At 41.7% G+C, this 13,521-nt stretch overlaps 1 protein-coding gene across 2 annotated transcripts in view; it reads left to right on the plus strand.

Annotated features, from left to right (window-relative positions):
- The first annotated feature begins 11,812 nt into the window (after positions 1–11,812).
- Positions 11,813–13,521, plus strand: part of LOC147445918 (very-long-chain aldehyde decarbonylase GL1-10-like) — a 39,876-nt gene continuing 38,167 nt past the window's right edge. For both annotated transcript variants that reach the window (XR_015189824.1, XM_086525251.1), the window contains exons 1-3: positions 11,813–12,324; positions 12,677–12,999; positions 13,341–13,488. Coding sequence is in view for 1 of the 2 variants with exons in the window: in XM_086525251.1 (XP_086381377.1) it covers positions 11,983–12,324; positions 12,677–12,999; positions 13,341–13,488 (813 nt within the window). In the remaining variant the exon portion in view is untranslated. The remainder of the gene's footprint in view (positions 12,325–12,676; positions 13,000–13,340; positions 13,489–13,521) is intronic.

The following is a 13,521-nucleotide window of genomic DNA, read 5'->3' on the forward strand; positions in this document are numbered from 1 at the left end:
ATGCCTTCCTAATAATCAATGTTACTTTAGGTTCTTGATCCGATTTAGGCAGCATTGTGTGCAATGTACTAGGGCTTTCTAGTGGACTTAGTCCCTATTGACCTTTAGCTTAAGTATTATAAAGGGAGTTTACTAGGTGATCACCGATGAGAAGCGCACCACTTATCTTATTTTTTTCAGTAGTTTTGTAACGACTGGCCACTGTGGGCGTCCATGTGTGAATGGGCCAAACTCTTATAAAAGGTCCATTTGACCTAAAAATCCTCATTCTCTGAGGTGTAAGCTAAGAAGTGCTCTTGCTCCATCTCTGTCTCCTTCTCCTTCATGTGCTCAAAGGTGTGTGTGTGTGTGTGTGTGTGTGTGTGTGTGTGTGCTTGAGAGAGAGAGAGAGAAAGAGAGAATGTGTATGTGATCAAGCATTACGACGGCATTGTCGGTGGCAAGGTGGTTGAGCGCAGCATCGACGACAGCTCCTTCTTCTTCAAACACAGGATCCTTCATGACGGAAGCATTGAGCGGTGAGTGACACACCCCTACCCCCTTGAGCTTGCTAGGCTCTTCTAGCTATGTGTTTGCAGCCTTTTGAGGCTCGCACACAGTGCACAGGCAAGTTCCGAGCTTCAACACATACGGCAAAGCGTACAAGCCTCAAACTTTTGGCACCAAATATGTCAGTAATAAAATTAAGTACTAACTCCATAAGAGGTGCCATGGAGTTTAGGGGCTATAATTTTAAGCCATTCTCTTGCAATATTTCTCTCTCTATTCTCTTATGCTAAGCTGTGTGCAAAAATTGTGTCTCCATCTTCTTCTCTTAAAGGCTATCGCTATCATATCTATTCTTTTGTGTATGTGTGTATGGTGTCCTTGTCTATTTGTAAGTACTTGGTCAAGGGAGAGATGGTGAGAGCTTTGATGGTCGTGTGTGTGTGAGGAAAGTTGAAGAATTAGCACCCGTTGTCCGACCTCCCATCAATGGTATCAGAGTGAAGGCTTGCCGCAATCAAAAACGTAATTTCAACTTTTTGAAAAGGAAACCAAATTGGCAATAACAGATTTGCAATTTAAAATTCAATTGATGTATATTTGGCAAATTATCCATAAAATTGCAGTTATTGGCAATCATAAACAAAGAACTTGCGAGGAAACGAGAAGGAGAAGCTTTGGAAAAAACTTGATGTAATCAGTGATCAAGATCCGACGTTGGAGTGTTTTGAGAGAGCTCAAGGGGAGCCGATTTCAGGTTGGGTAGATAAAGAAGAGACAAAGGCCTCAAATTTGGCTCAGGAAAGAAACTAACAAATTCTTGGAAGGGCGTCGTAGGGCTTACAAAGAGCAAGGAGTGATTTCTAACTATCCAAATCCACAGGAACAAGTCGGCTCTAAGATTGTAAGGCTTGAAATACTTAATCAAGAAATCTTGACCTTAAGATGGAATTGTAGGTAGTCAAGAGAAGATTGAAATTTCACTCCAAGTAATCTTCTTTGCAAACGAGGTGGACCAATCATCCACCAAAACTTTCCCATTACAAACCATTGGTTTGTTTTTTTCCGCCTTTGTGCTCGATGAATGTTGTGGGAACAACATCCTATACACAACGAGGCCAGCAAGTTGGCCTCCACCAAATTGATGTCTATCATCATCAAACAAGTTGCCCCTGTCATGAAGACATTTCCCCCATCTTACTCTCTGCCAAGAAACCTTTATATAGGTCGCCCTCGTCCATTCTTCCCACAACACTATCTTTCCCTCTGTCTCTACTCGTTGCCATACATTATTTTCACACTTTTGGTTAAGCCTTAATTCATTCATTTAACCCTTTTGGTCAGCAACCCCCCGTTGCATGCCCAACAAATTAAACCACGGGCACTTACTCTTAAAGGTGAAATCACCCCTCGAAGCTGAAAAAAACAAAAAATAATATACTCACTCTACCATGGCCACCAACAAAACCGAGAGCCATTATAATTTATCTTCTTCAATACTTGCTACCAAAACCCTTTCAGTGATTATAAAGTCCCGTACTTATTTAAATTTTCCCCATTTGTAAATGATGCAAGCTCTTAAAAACACACATAGGTGATCTCTGAAGTTAAACCGTGATGATCGATTCCTATTCATATTAAACAGGCATAATGTCGATTGATACCTAAAATTGAGGAAGGGAGTTTAGACTCCAAAAATTCAATTTTATCAAATAACGACATGCTCAATAGATCATCGATTTCAACCTTACTTTTGTATGACACACATGGATTGGTCGTCATCACCGATCTTATAGCTAAATAAAAATCATTTTGTTTATCTTTATCTTCTCATTGCTTGCATACCAATCACACGCACACACACATATATATAGGTGTGTATGTATATTTATATATAAAGCCATTATATCTTTAAAAAAGAAGAAAAAGAAAGCATGCCATCATGGCTCATCTTCCATAGCCACAACCAATTGTTGAATAGCTCACAAAACTTGCAACAATCACTTGCATTGAGTGCATGCGAAGACGAGTCATGCACGCTACACACGTTAAAATCACACTCGCTCCAAAGCAAAACAAAATTAGTAAAAATGCTTTCACTTTCAAAAAATGTGATGGCACTAAAGATGCTAGCACTGTCTTGGCATGGGTTATTCAATTAGACGGCTACTTTCATGACGATGACTTCCATGAACATGACATGGTGAAAATCACCTCACTAGTAGTGCTTCACTATGGTGAAATGCCACCAAACAAAATGGTAGACGACCACGTACTTGGCATGCATTTAAGAAGAAGTTTTTGTCCCACTTCTTATCCACACAACATAAAGCTAAAGCACGCCGCTAGTGCGATTTAATTTGTCAAGGTAGAAATGAAGATGTACATGCCTAACTAATCATTGTTGGAATCGTCTCATTCAATTGCAAGGCGTTGAATATGTCAGCCACAAGAAACTAAAGCAAAAGTACATAATAGGGTTAACACTTCAGATCGGGGAACACAAAGTTTCCTTTATTGTCTTCTTAAAGAAGATATCAAAGAAAACTCTGTAGCAAAGGAAGACCATCTTCACCAAGAAATGTATTAAGGGAGACCAAAAAGCATGGCCCATAGAGGATATAACTAGAGCATCTAATTAGATGCTCCAATTAGATAGTTTAGTTGCGAGTTGCTTCTTCATTATCATCTTCGTCATCACTACTCCGTCCCTTCTGTTTTATAATAGCACTTGATGAAAGGACCAAGGGGACTAGAACATGCTCATCACCACCCAACCATGCCCTATATAGGCCCTTGGCCTTCTAAATATAGAAACCCCCTTGACTGCATGTCCGTCCTGGCCCTTGGTTGTAACTGGTCCTACCATTGTCTTGACATTACTCTCCCCTTGGAGAAGCGTTTTCGTCTGCAAAAACACGAGTGATGGTATCTTCATAAGAACACTAAAGTTTTCTACCGTAACATCCCTCATGGATCCAACGGTTCATTTGAGCGAAACCCGGTTCAGTAGGAGTTCAATGAAACCAAGAGTAACATCTTGATTTTCTACATTGTTGTCCGTTTGTAACCATATGATGGTACCGGTTCCTATCCAAACATAGTGTGTAGACTCCATTTAGAACACTCATGAGCATGGTGAACGAGTTTATCACAACAAAGATGTACCAAAAAGAGTACCTCTTGTCACTTTCCATGAAAGTAACTTGCTGACATAACTCATCAGCCAAGTTTAAGTCATCGACTTGTTCCCAATTTTTATCATCAGTAAACAACCCCACCCTAACGAGTGTGCAAGGTTGAGAACCTGAGTTATACATGAAGAGACTACACCTAGTCGCAAACATGCTTTAACTTATAGTAAGCAAACTCTAAGTAGAGCAATAAATGCTTACTGAACGAATCACTTGGTGCTAATGTACGCACTTTGCATATCCTTCAACACCAGATTACACTGTATAATCTGTCTATCCCCTTGGATAACTGACAATACTGAGGTGTGTTTTCCTCACGGTTTACAGATAGTTGTCCCAGATGACTGGTAAACGGGGAATCACAGTAGTGTATGACATGGATGAGGAATCAACAATGTCCGAAATAACCATCGTGGTTAACTTGAAAAAATCCACAAACACCCAAACCGAGCCATGACCTCTATTGATGATTAGTAGACCCAAAAGTAATCTCCTAGAGAGATTGCACTTAGAGTGCAAAATGCTTCATAAGCAACAACTTAAGGAATATGCATGCCGTTCCAAATCAGCTTTTGCTAAACACTAGGGTCCATAACACCTAGTGTGCATGCATTTAGAAAAAACAAACCCGAACCTGTATATCCATAATGATCCTTGCCAATACTTATGGCAAATGTGATGTGCCTAGCACGCATTAAAAAGGAATGTAAATAGTTCTGAAAAAAAACTAAATACTTTTAGTTGCAATCTTTTGCAAGCCTTGCTGAAACGTCTGAATCACAATAGAAGGTGAAACATTGATCAGTTCTAGGTACAAACAATGAAATTTTTCATTAACAACTTATAGCCTTTCTGTATGTATAAACAACCATTTGTAATGTTGTTTAGCAATACTTGTAGCTGAACAAGTCATTGTAAGTATCCGACAATTTTTGGCCACTGAAATTGCTCATGATACATCGTGCTAAAAATGGTCTAGAAAACAGATTTGACCAGCACTTAGGGACTTTGTCGTGACACATATTGGAAATAGGGGCGCCAGTGTCAGTCCCAGAGACTCATATTCGCCACATGTGGAATATGTCTCAACTAAGGATGTCTGAAAAAAGAACATCCTACAAGTACAAGATGTACTTGTGTGTGGAGGTAGCTCTAAACACTCTACGGCAAGAGTGAGAGGGACCCTCATTCATTGCTCCACACTGGCTAAACCGAACTCCTTGAGTTCCTAGACCATGTTGTATCCCATGTGACAACATGTGCCAAATCAAATCCTACAAGTGGATTCATAACAACATAAGGCAGAAAGATAGATTGGACACTTGGCCCAAAACACTTTGTGCCGACATGCCCTTGGCATGGCTCTATAACATTCAAGCGTACTTGTACGTCTTGAAAAACCAAGCAAAGCATACTAGAAATGGAATAACACCAAATCAATAGATGAGTACCTGGATATTTGAACGTAATGTTCACTTACCCGTATTAAAATGGAGAGCAGCACGTCCCCTACCTGAAAAACAAACATCATTGCACTGGGAACCCTGGGTGTTGTCTTTGCAATCCAAGCCCTTATATTAGAATCTACGTAGTCAAACCCCTTGGTAAGACTCTTTGTAGAAACTACCCAACTAGCAGATAACGGTAACCAACATAGTCAACTGTGTACAGAATGATTGGAATCAACTTGAAAAGAGTGTTAATCCGCTATTGCGTGATAGATTGCGGAATTCTTTCCTTGAAAGTATAACTGGGAGAGATCAACTGTGATCCTCAATGCATATCAAAGTGACTGCCGAGCTCTTATGGACAACCATGCTGTCACAACTGATTATTGCATCTATACTTCCTTGTAGAGATCAGCTGCTGTGAGTTGAAGATAATAAAAAACTCAACTTGAGTGTCGCACTGAAAACATGTAGTGCAAAAATGACACCCTAAACATCCGTAATGACAAGACTCTTGCTTGTCCATTAACGTCGATGTGTACTTCCTTTGGTAGATCTTGAAAACAATCACCCAAAGAATGGCAGTAGTTGGGTCTTACCCTTGGCCTGACAACGGCTCTTAGCCTGTTTGGCTCATAGCCCTTATGCAAAATAGTGTTCAATCGACGAACCGATGAAGACTAATTTGAGTAGCATCTTAGCCACGTGCTAGCTGTGAGTTAGAGCACCTTGGCTCAAGTTGACTCACGAGCAAAACATGTATCAAAAGCTTCTTAGAAGATTTTCAATTTTTTTTCTTAGAGAGAGAGAGAGATAGAGAACGAAAAGAAGAGCATGCTGGGCTGAGGAACTTTCCTTAAGTTTTTAGAGTGTGTGCCCAAGCTATGTGCTCTTATGCATCTTATGCCTGACGTGCAGCTTATCGTATAAGCATTCCCTAGTTTTCCGGTATGACTCTCTCATCGAGAGAGGTAACAGAAAAACACGAAACTCATTCCAAGCCACCTACCTTGCAGGGGTCGTGATTGTATGAGGACGACTTAGCATTGGCGCTTTGCCCATGAAATAAGTCCTAGATTTAGGTTTCCTTTTAGTGTTGTTGTGTGTTAATAACAACCAACAATCATGTTAAACAATCCATCACTGATTCTGTCCTTGACAGAGTTGTGAGTGTGATAGCGGAAGCGTAATGCATGAAGTGGTAGAATTGAATCCACCTACTAGCATGCCTTGTATGCAGAATTGTAAGCCCTTGCGGAGAGTGATGGCCTCAACTGTGAGAACCAAACCATAAGTGCCTTGCACAGCTTAGACTGGTAGGGATTCTGTGAGCTGATATTCCCATTTTGGTAGTTTCCCAAACTTGTATGCCACTGCCCGTGATGCCAAGTCATCGGCAGTACCTTGGCACAAGGGAGAAGTCTTGCTTCATATAAAATTTCCAAAGCACTTTGCTTTGCACAGTGACAATAATTGGCAAGTAAAGTGTAAATAGGAAAAAACAAGAAAAATTTAACCTTGGCTAACCTGGTAGTTGGTGCTGCAACCAGTTGTCATGAAATTTGGAAGGAAAAACTCATTCCGAAACGGCTCATAGCCATATGTGCACAAACGCCCTTGTATATCCTATACACCCGTCTGGTACATAATGAAATAACCTGCAAACACATTTCCTATTCCTTCCCAATTTTGTATGCTCATAGCATATGCCAAACGGGCCAGCCTCAATGCAAGATGTATAAATTGAAGCTTTGCTTCATAGAACTATGTATGGCCTTATTACCAACGAATGCTATTGACGATAGATGTCATAGCAAAGAGACTCAACCTTGTCGATCATGCACAAAAAATCAACCATGTCTACTTGTAGATCTGCTGGAAAAAGAGAATTATATGTGCAATAAACAAATACCAACTGCGTACCTCATGAAGTACACCTGTCGATGAAATGGCCGTCGTAAGAATCGAATAAGTTGGAATCAAGGTTCACAATTGTTTGATTTTGTGCTGCCAAGGGCCTTGCCCGATTTGCAAGCAGTTTGGAAGCTCTAGTGGTGTTATACAAACCATCCCCATGAGCATCTTTGACGAACCTTGCTCCCGTATAATCCCATTGAACTGTTGACGAGTTGTGCTTTAGCCATGCTGCTGGTCAAGATTGTGTGTACTCAAGCCATGCTCGATGTTGATCCCTCAACCAAATAGTGGTGCTTTGTAAACAAAGCAGTGGAAAAATAAAATAAAAATTTTAGACTGCGTACGATAATTGTCACAAGCTGTGCTTGTGCCTGCATACAAGAGCTACATAGCATGTTTGAAAGCGTGATCAAACCAAAACAAAAGCTACTGCCTACCTTGGTGATGATCTTTGTTGACTCTCGAGTCATGCTTGAGAACTTGTTGTAGTCGTAACCATGGTTCTTACCATGGTAGGGTATATCCTTGTCAATTGCAGCCTTGCTCGGTGTTGTATATTTGTAATAAGCCTTGCTCGCACGAAATTTTGATAACAAAACTCTTAATTTACCTCAATCAACGCGTCTTGTACCGACAACATTTTTTGAAATCCGAGAGACGTGTACAATTCAGCATGGACGATTCGGCATGGAAGAGAGCTTCAAAATCCTCCACCGGCGGTCATCTCTTTGAAATCATCGGATTTGCAATTTTAAAATCTCGCCTATCTACCCGGTATTGCCGAGGTCATTGAATTGTGTGTGTATTCTATGTTGCACTCATGCAACTATGATTCCGGTGCGGATACCCTTGCATATGTATGCCGGCCACCACCACTGGATGCTGTGTGCCTTCATGCTGAAGTTGCCTATAGAACCCTGGTCCTCCTTGTATAGGACGTTTGCATGAGCATGCAGTCATGCATGACTGCATCGAGGCAAACAATTGAAGGCCACAGTGTGGGACGGCTTGCCAGTATTGGATGGCACCCAACTGAAGATGGCCAAAAACCGAAAAAGAGAGAGAGAAAAATGAGAAGACCTGCAACCGCCATGGCGGCTCTGCGCGGAGAGATAAAACCCGCTAACCAAGACTCCTGCTGTGAATTGGGGCTCGACCCTGTGTCGAAAACTGGTGGTCTCCGCCTTGCGCTACCATCGAATCCGCCTGCGAGCGGTTTGGTGGAGGTTGGTGGAGGTTGAGCTTTGCTCCCTCCCCGCCGTAAGTGGCCTTACACACGGGTTCTCCTCCCTCCAAGGGAACTTGCCCACGACCCATACCCATGAAACTTCGGGAGAGAGAGAGAGAGAGAGAGAGAGAGAGAGAGAGAGAGAGAGAGAGAGAGAGAGAGAGAGAGAGGACATGCACTCCTGCAAGTAGCAAATCGACCCTTCTCCTTCCCTCCTCCATAGCTTTCCTCTCCCTAGCTCTGATACCAGTGAAAGGACAAGGGGACTGGAACATGCTCATCACCACCCAGCCATGCCCTATATAGGCCCTTGGCCTTCTAAATATAGAGACCCCTTGACTGCATGTCCGTCCTGGCCCTTGGCCATAACTGGTCCTACCATTGTCCTGACACTTGATTTTAGATGGTTTCATTCGGATTTTCCTGGCATCAAGCTACTACCATGGTAGTTGTTCCTTAATCCATATCATCATTGGTGGCTATTGGGTGGTCTTGGTCTTTTGTATGCACTTGTAGAGTGAGATTTTGGTTAGAGTTCCTACCATTCAAAGGCCATTGTCATCCAAGCTACGGGACGTTTTACTCTCTTTAGGACTTGTTTTTCCCCTTGCCTTTTTAGTTTTTACCTAGAAAATATTGTACTTGCTCTCAAAGCAACACCATTTGGGCGTTTTTTTATGTGAGAGAGAGAGAGAGAGAGAGAGATGTCTCCTTTTTTGGTCTAGCAATTTCACTCGAGCACTCAAATAGCTAATATGATCATGTTGAAGAAGATGTCTCCTTAAGAAAACCTCTCTCAAACTCTTCAAAATAGACTTTATGCTCAACCATCAACCATCTTACTCCACACCTGAGGTCATAACACTTCTTTAGCATTTAATCCAAACATCACGATTTCACAAAACCGACTTTGACCTCATCTTGATAACAAATATCTATTCATTTTGGTTAACCATTATATATTTTTTCTCTCATAATTACAAACTCCTCTCTCTCTCTCTCTCTCTCTCTCATTGGTCTATCTTCCACCCACCACTCTCTTTAATTTCGTGACTCATTTTAAGCACGCCATCATCTTGATTCTTCACCTTGTTTAAATTCACATCCAAAGCTCTCATCGTTTTATACTTAGCTAAAACAAAGTGTAAGCATGTTAAAACATATTAGCCTCTCAAAAAGTGTCTCTTAACTTAGGCTTCTCCCATTGTGAAAACTCTACATCTAAGCAAAAGGAGAAGAAATAAAATGCTATACATAAAAAAAAAAAAGCTTTAAAAAATGAATTTCATTTTCGGAAGCTGTAAAGGAAAGTGTGTTTATTTATGTGTATATCAAAAAGTGAATGCAGCGTTTGTAAATAGCTTTTAAAATCAAGACCCCACTCTAAAAGAGGACATTATTTCTCTCGGTCTTTAATACTCACATGTCCATCAGTAGGAGATGAACTACCTTTCATCCTTCTCTCTTATGTCTTGTTTTTATTTATTTTTTCGCAATGCTCTCTTGAATATAGAGAGAATTAAATTATATTAGTAGCAACCCATAGAGAACTCCATGCTCAACAAAATAGGTTGAATGATGTACCTTAGATGATTCTAACATTAGAGAAAGAGATGTAAGGGTGATCGACAACGGCAATGTTTTTTGCCCTCCCTTCCCTACGTATGCAACATGTTCTGTCTTCACCTTGGTGTGTGTGTGTGTGTGTGTGTGTGTGAGAGAGAGAGAGAGAGAGAGAGAGAGAGAGAGAGAGAGGTTGCATCGACACGTATGTAGGGCAACACAACAGTGAGCCAATTCACATGATGCTGTGCATGTTCGCAACCAATTGCAAATTCTTTACGTTCAAATGCAAAGTTTCCACAAACTTTTGTGCGCTGGTTGCAAGCCTGCTTCATGCTTAGGGGTTGGAGCAACAAGGCAACCACGGAAAAAGACAATTGCACCTTCTCTTTTGTTGCAAAATTCTTGGTGTTTACTACCATTGGCACTCAGAAATAGTGTTGTGTAGGTAAAGGTTGTCAAAAAAGGAGCTAGGCAAAAATCCAAAATCCCCATAGGAACTTTTTGTTTTAAAGTTCTCCATGGGAAGTTAAAAAGGGTTGGTTGTTTGTTTCCAACATTTTGGCAACTAGCCCCACATGTGAACATGCTTAGTGTTGATTATCTAATCTACTAGTTTTGGTAGATTCAAACTAGTTAGTGTAGGTGTCCTACTTGGTTCCAGTAAGCGAGTTTGAACCATGTTCTTCCCTTTTAGATGGATGTCCTTGAGTAAGGAATCTCCTTGGCATAAGTAGGTGTTTCAACTGATGTAAATTCGTTGGGATAGTGCCCATGTTCATAGAAAATCTATAAACAGTTACAATGCACTTACTACGTTTTCTACTTGTGTTTTTTTTGTTTGCAATTTGGAAAAACTGCAATTTTTTTTTTAGTTACATCAAAATAACCTGCAAAGTCTTGCAAAAAAACCTGTAATTTTGAATAGCCCAATTTTTTCTTTCTATTTTAGCAAAATATCCTTTGGGAACATTGGGCAATGCTCTCCTCGTGACTATTTGACACCCCTTTGTTAGGTGGGATCGACGGTTCACGATCTTTGGATAATGTGGACTGTCCGTTTATTCCCAAGAATAAAAAGATTCCGGCCAGGTCTGTTCCACGACCTAAACCCAACACCTCCTATATCGGAGGCAACAACTCTCCCATTAAGTTATCACGCGCCACTTGAATGGGGGTGAGAACATAAAATTATATGGCAAAAGTGACGGGGTGTGGATCATACTGTTCACTTGTTGGAGATCACTTTCGAATGGTTGGGAGTCACACAATGATCACTTTGGAATAGGTCACAGGTGGTTCACAAGATGATCATATCTCAATTGGGAATCACACGGGTTCACTTGACATTCACATCGAGTTTCCTTGGGGTTCACTCAATCGTGATCACATTGATCACTTGGAGATTAATCCGTCATAATCCCATCTCCCCCAATTAATCGTCGAGAGTCGACAGACCACAGGTGCTGCCCAACTCGTGCAGAGAGAGAGAGAGAGAGAGAGAGAGAGAGAGAGAGAGAGAGAGAGAGTGTCCTCGGAAGCTGCTCCCGACAACGATGCTGCAAACCAGAGGAGACAGCCCTCTGAACTTCCTCGCGCACGCACACACACACACACACACACACAACGCTTTCGACACCGTCAGGGCAGACAAAAAGAGAGAGAAGAATTATTCTTCTTTGGGGAAGGGGGTCGTTAATTTTTTCTCACGAATCAAATAAACAACTACTATTTCTATTAGCTTCTATTTTTATTAAAATAAAAACTAATATCGACTATTCTCTTTTCCCCCTTTCAATTTCCAATTGACGGAATCTCAATTGGTATCTCAACCACACTCAACATGTGGGGTGCCCTATTTAGCCCAATTAATAGGGACCGTTCATCCCATGCGAAAGGTGTCAAATAATCACGAGGTGCTCACCTTTCTAGATATGTCATTATAAAGCGGGTGCATGTCGACAGCGATGCACGAGAGAGCGGGAGGGTGGGCGAGCGAGTGAGGCGCATAGCCTAACAGACAAGGATTGAGAGTGGGAGGGAGAGAGAGAAACCGCTCCAGGATCGTGACGTGCGCGACGGCACACACATATCCACACAGGGAGGATCGCCCATTGCATTACGCAGGATCCCCCACTAGAGAGAGATGCTGCCCTACGCCACGCTCCAGGAGGCGCAGGCAGCAGTGGGAGGCAGGGCTTTGACAGCAGCAGAGGCCCTCTGGTTTCGCTACACAGGTGCCGTCCCAGATTCCTGGCTCTACTACCTCAACGTCGTTTTCCTCTTCGTCATCTTTAATGTAGCCCCCTTGCCCTCCCTAGTTCTCGACCTCCTTGCCCGCTCCCCCTTTCCCTCCCTCCGCCGCTTTAAACTCCAGCCTTCGTCCTTTACCTCTCCCTCCTCTGTACTTCGCTGCTACAAAACCGTCATGCTCACGTTCCTCTTTGTCGTGGTGCCCCTTCAGCTCTCCTCCTACCCTGTTGTCAAGGTATGCACACATTTCTGCATTCCTACGCTTCAGTATTGTATTAATTTGCTCCCATTGGCTTGGGTTGTCAGGCCTTCTCACGTATCACTGACTTCTGTCTGTGTGCGTATATACAAGCCATGTGCACACGTGCCACACAGCCACATTCTCTCCGATACAAGCCAAGTCTATCGATTTTCCTTTCTCACTGCTTCTGCATTGGAGAAGCAATGTCTAAATTTATGATTTGATTTCAATTACTCAGGCTGGCTAATTAGACTTGTATATTTGTTTCTCAGTCTGAGAGCAAAAGCTAAATGTTGATGAGAGAGGATAGTATATAGTATTCAGACATTGTTTTAGATGCTTGCAGTTTATTGGAATTCGGACGAGTCTGCCTTTGCCATCAGTTTGGGAGATCCTTGTGCAGCTTCTTGTATACTTTATGATTGAGGATTACGGGAATTATTGGATACACAGGTGGCTTCATTCAGAGTGGGGTTACAACAACATTCACTACATGCACCATGAGTTTGTTGCTCCGACAAGTTTAGCTGCCCCTTATGCTCATTGGCTGGAGATCCTACTCTTGGGCTTGCCTTCTTTTGTAGGCCCTGTATTGGTACCTGGGCACATGGTTACTTTGTGGTTGTGGATTGCTCTGCGACAAATCGAAGCCATTGAGACTCACAGTGGGTAAGTGCCATCCATTTGCCTGAATAAATAAATGTAAGATGCAGGGGCCTATAATGGTAATAAGTAGAGGTGCTAGCATGATAGATTTAATTTAGTTTGGCTATAAACCTTGCACATTTCTTTAAGGGTGAATCTTGGATTCATCTAGGTATATATAAATTACCATATTTTTGTGGGTGGAGCAACTCCAGGAAGTACAATTTTTATTTGCTTGCCCACATGATGGGTAGAGGGACGTATATTGTGTTTTGACTAGGCCAATGAATTTTCTTTTTTATTCTTGATCTTTGAGATTCCTTGGTTTTTAGCTTTAGGCTTACTTTTTGTGAGTTTTGTTTCAGGTATGAATTTCCTTGGGCGCCAACCAAGTTAATTCCGTTTTATGGTGGTTCGGAGTACCATGACTACCACCATTTTGTTGGTGGAAAGAGTCAGAGCAATTTTGCATCAGTTTTTACGTATTGTGATTATATATATGGGACAGATAAGGTTAGTCATCTCTTTTTGTGAAAACTTTACCAG

The sequence above is a fragment of the Adiantum capillus-veneris genome, chromosome 12, assembly GCF_014529385.1.
Source record: "Adiantum capillus-veneris isolate H3 chromosome 12, ASM1452938v2, whole genome shotgun sequence".
Lineage (NCBI taxonomy): Eukaryota > Viridiplantae > Streptophyta > Polypodiopsida > Polypodiales > Pteridaceae > Adiantum > Adiantum capillus-veneris.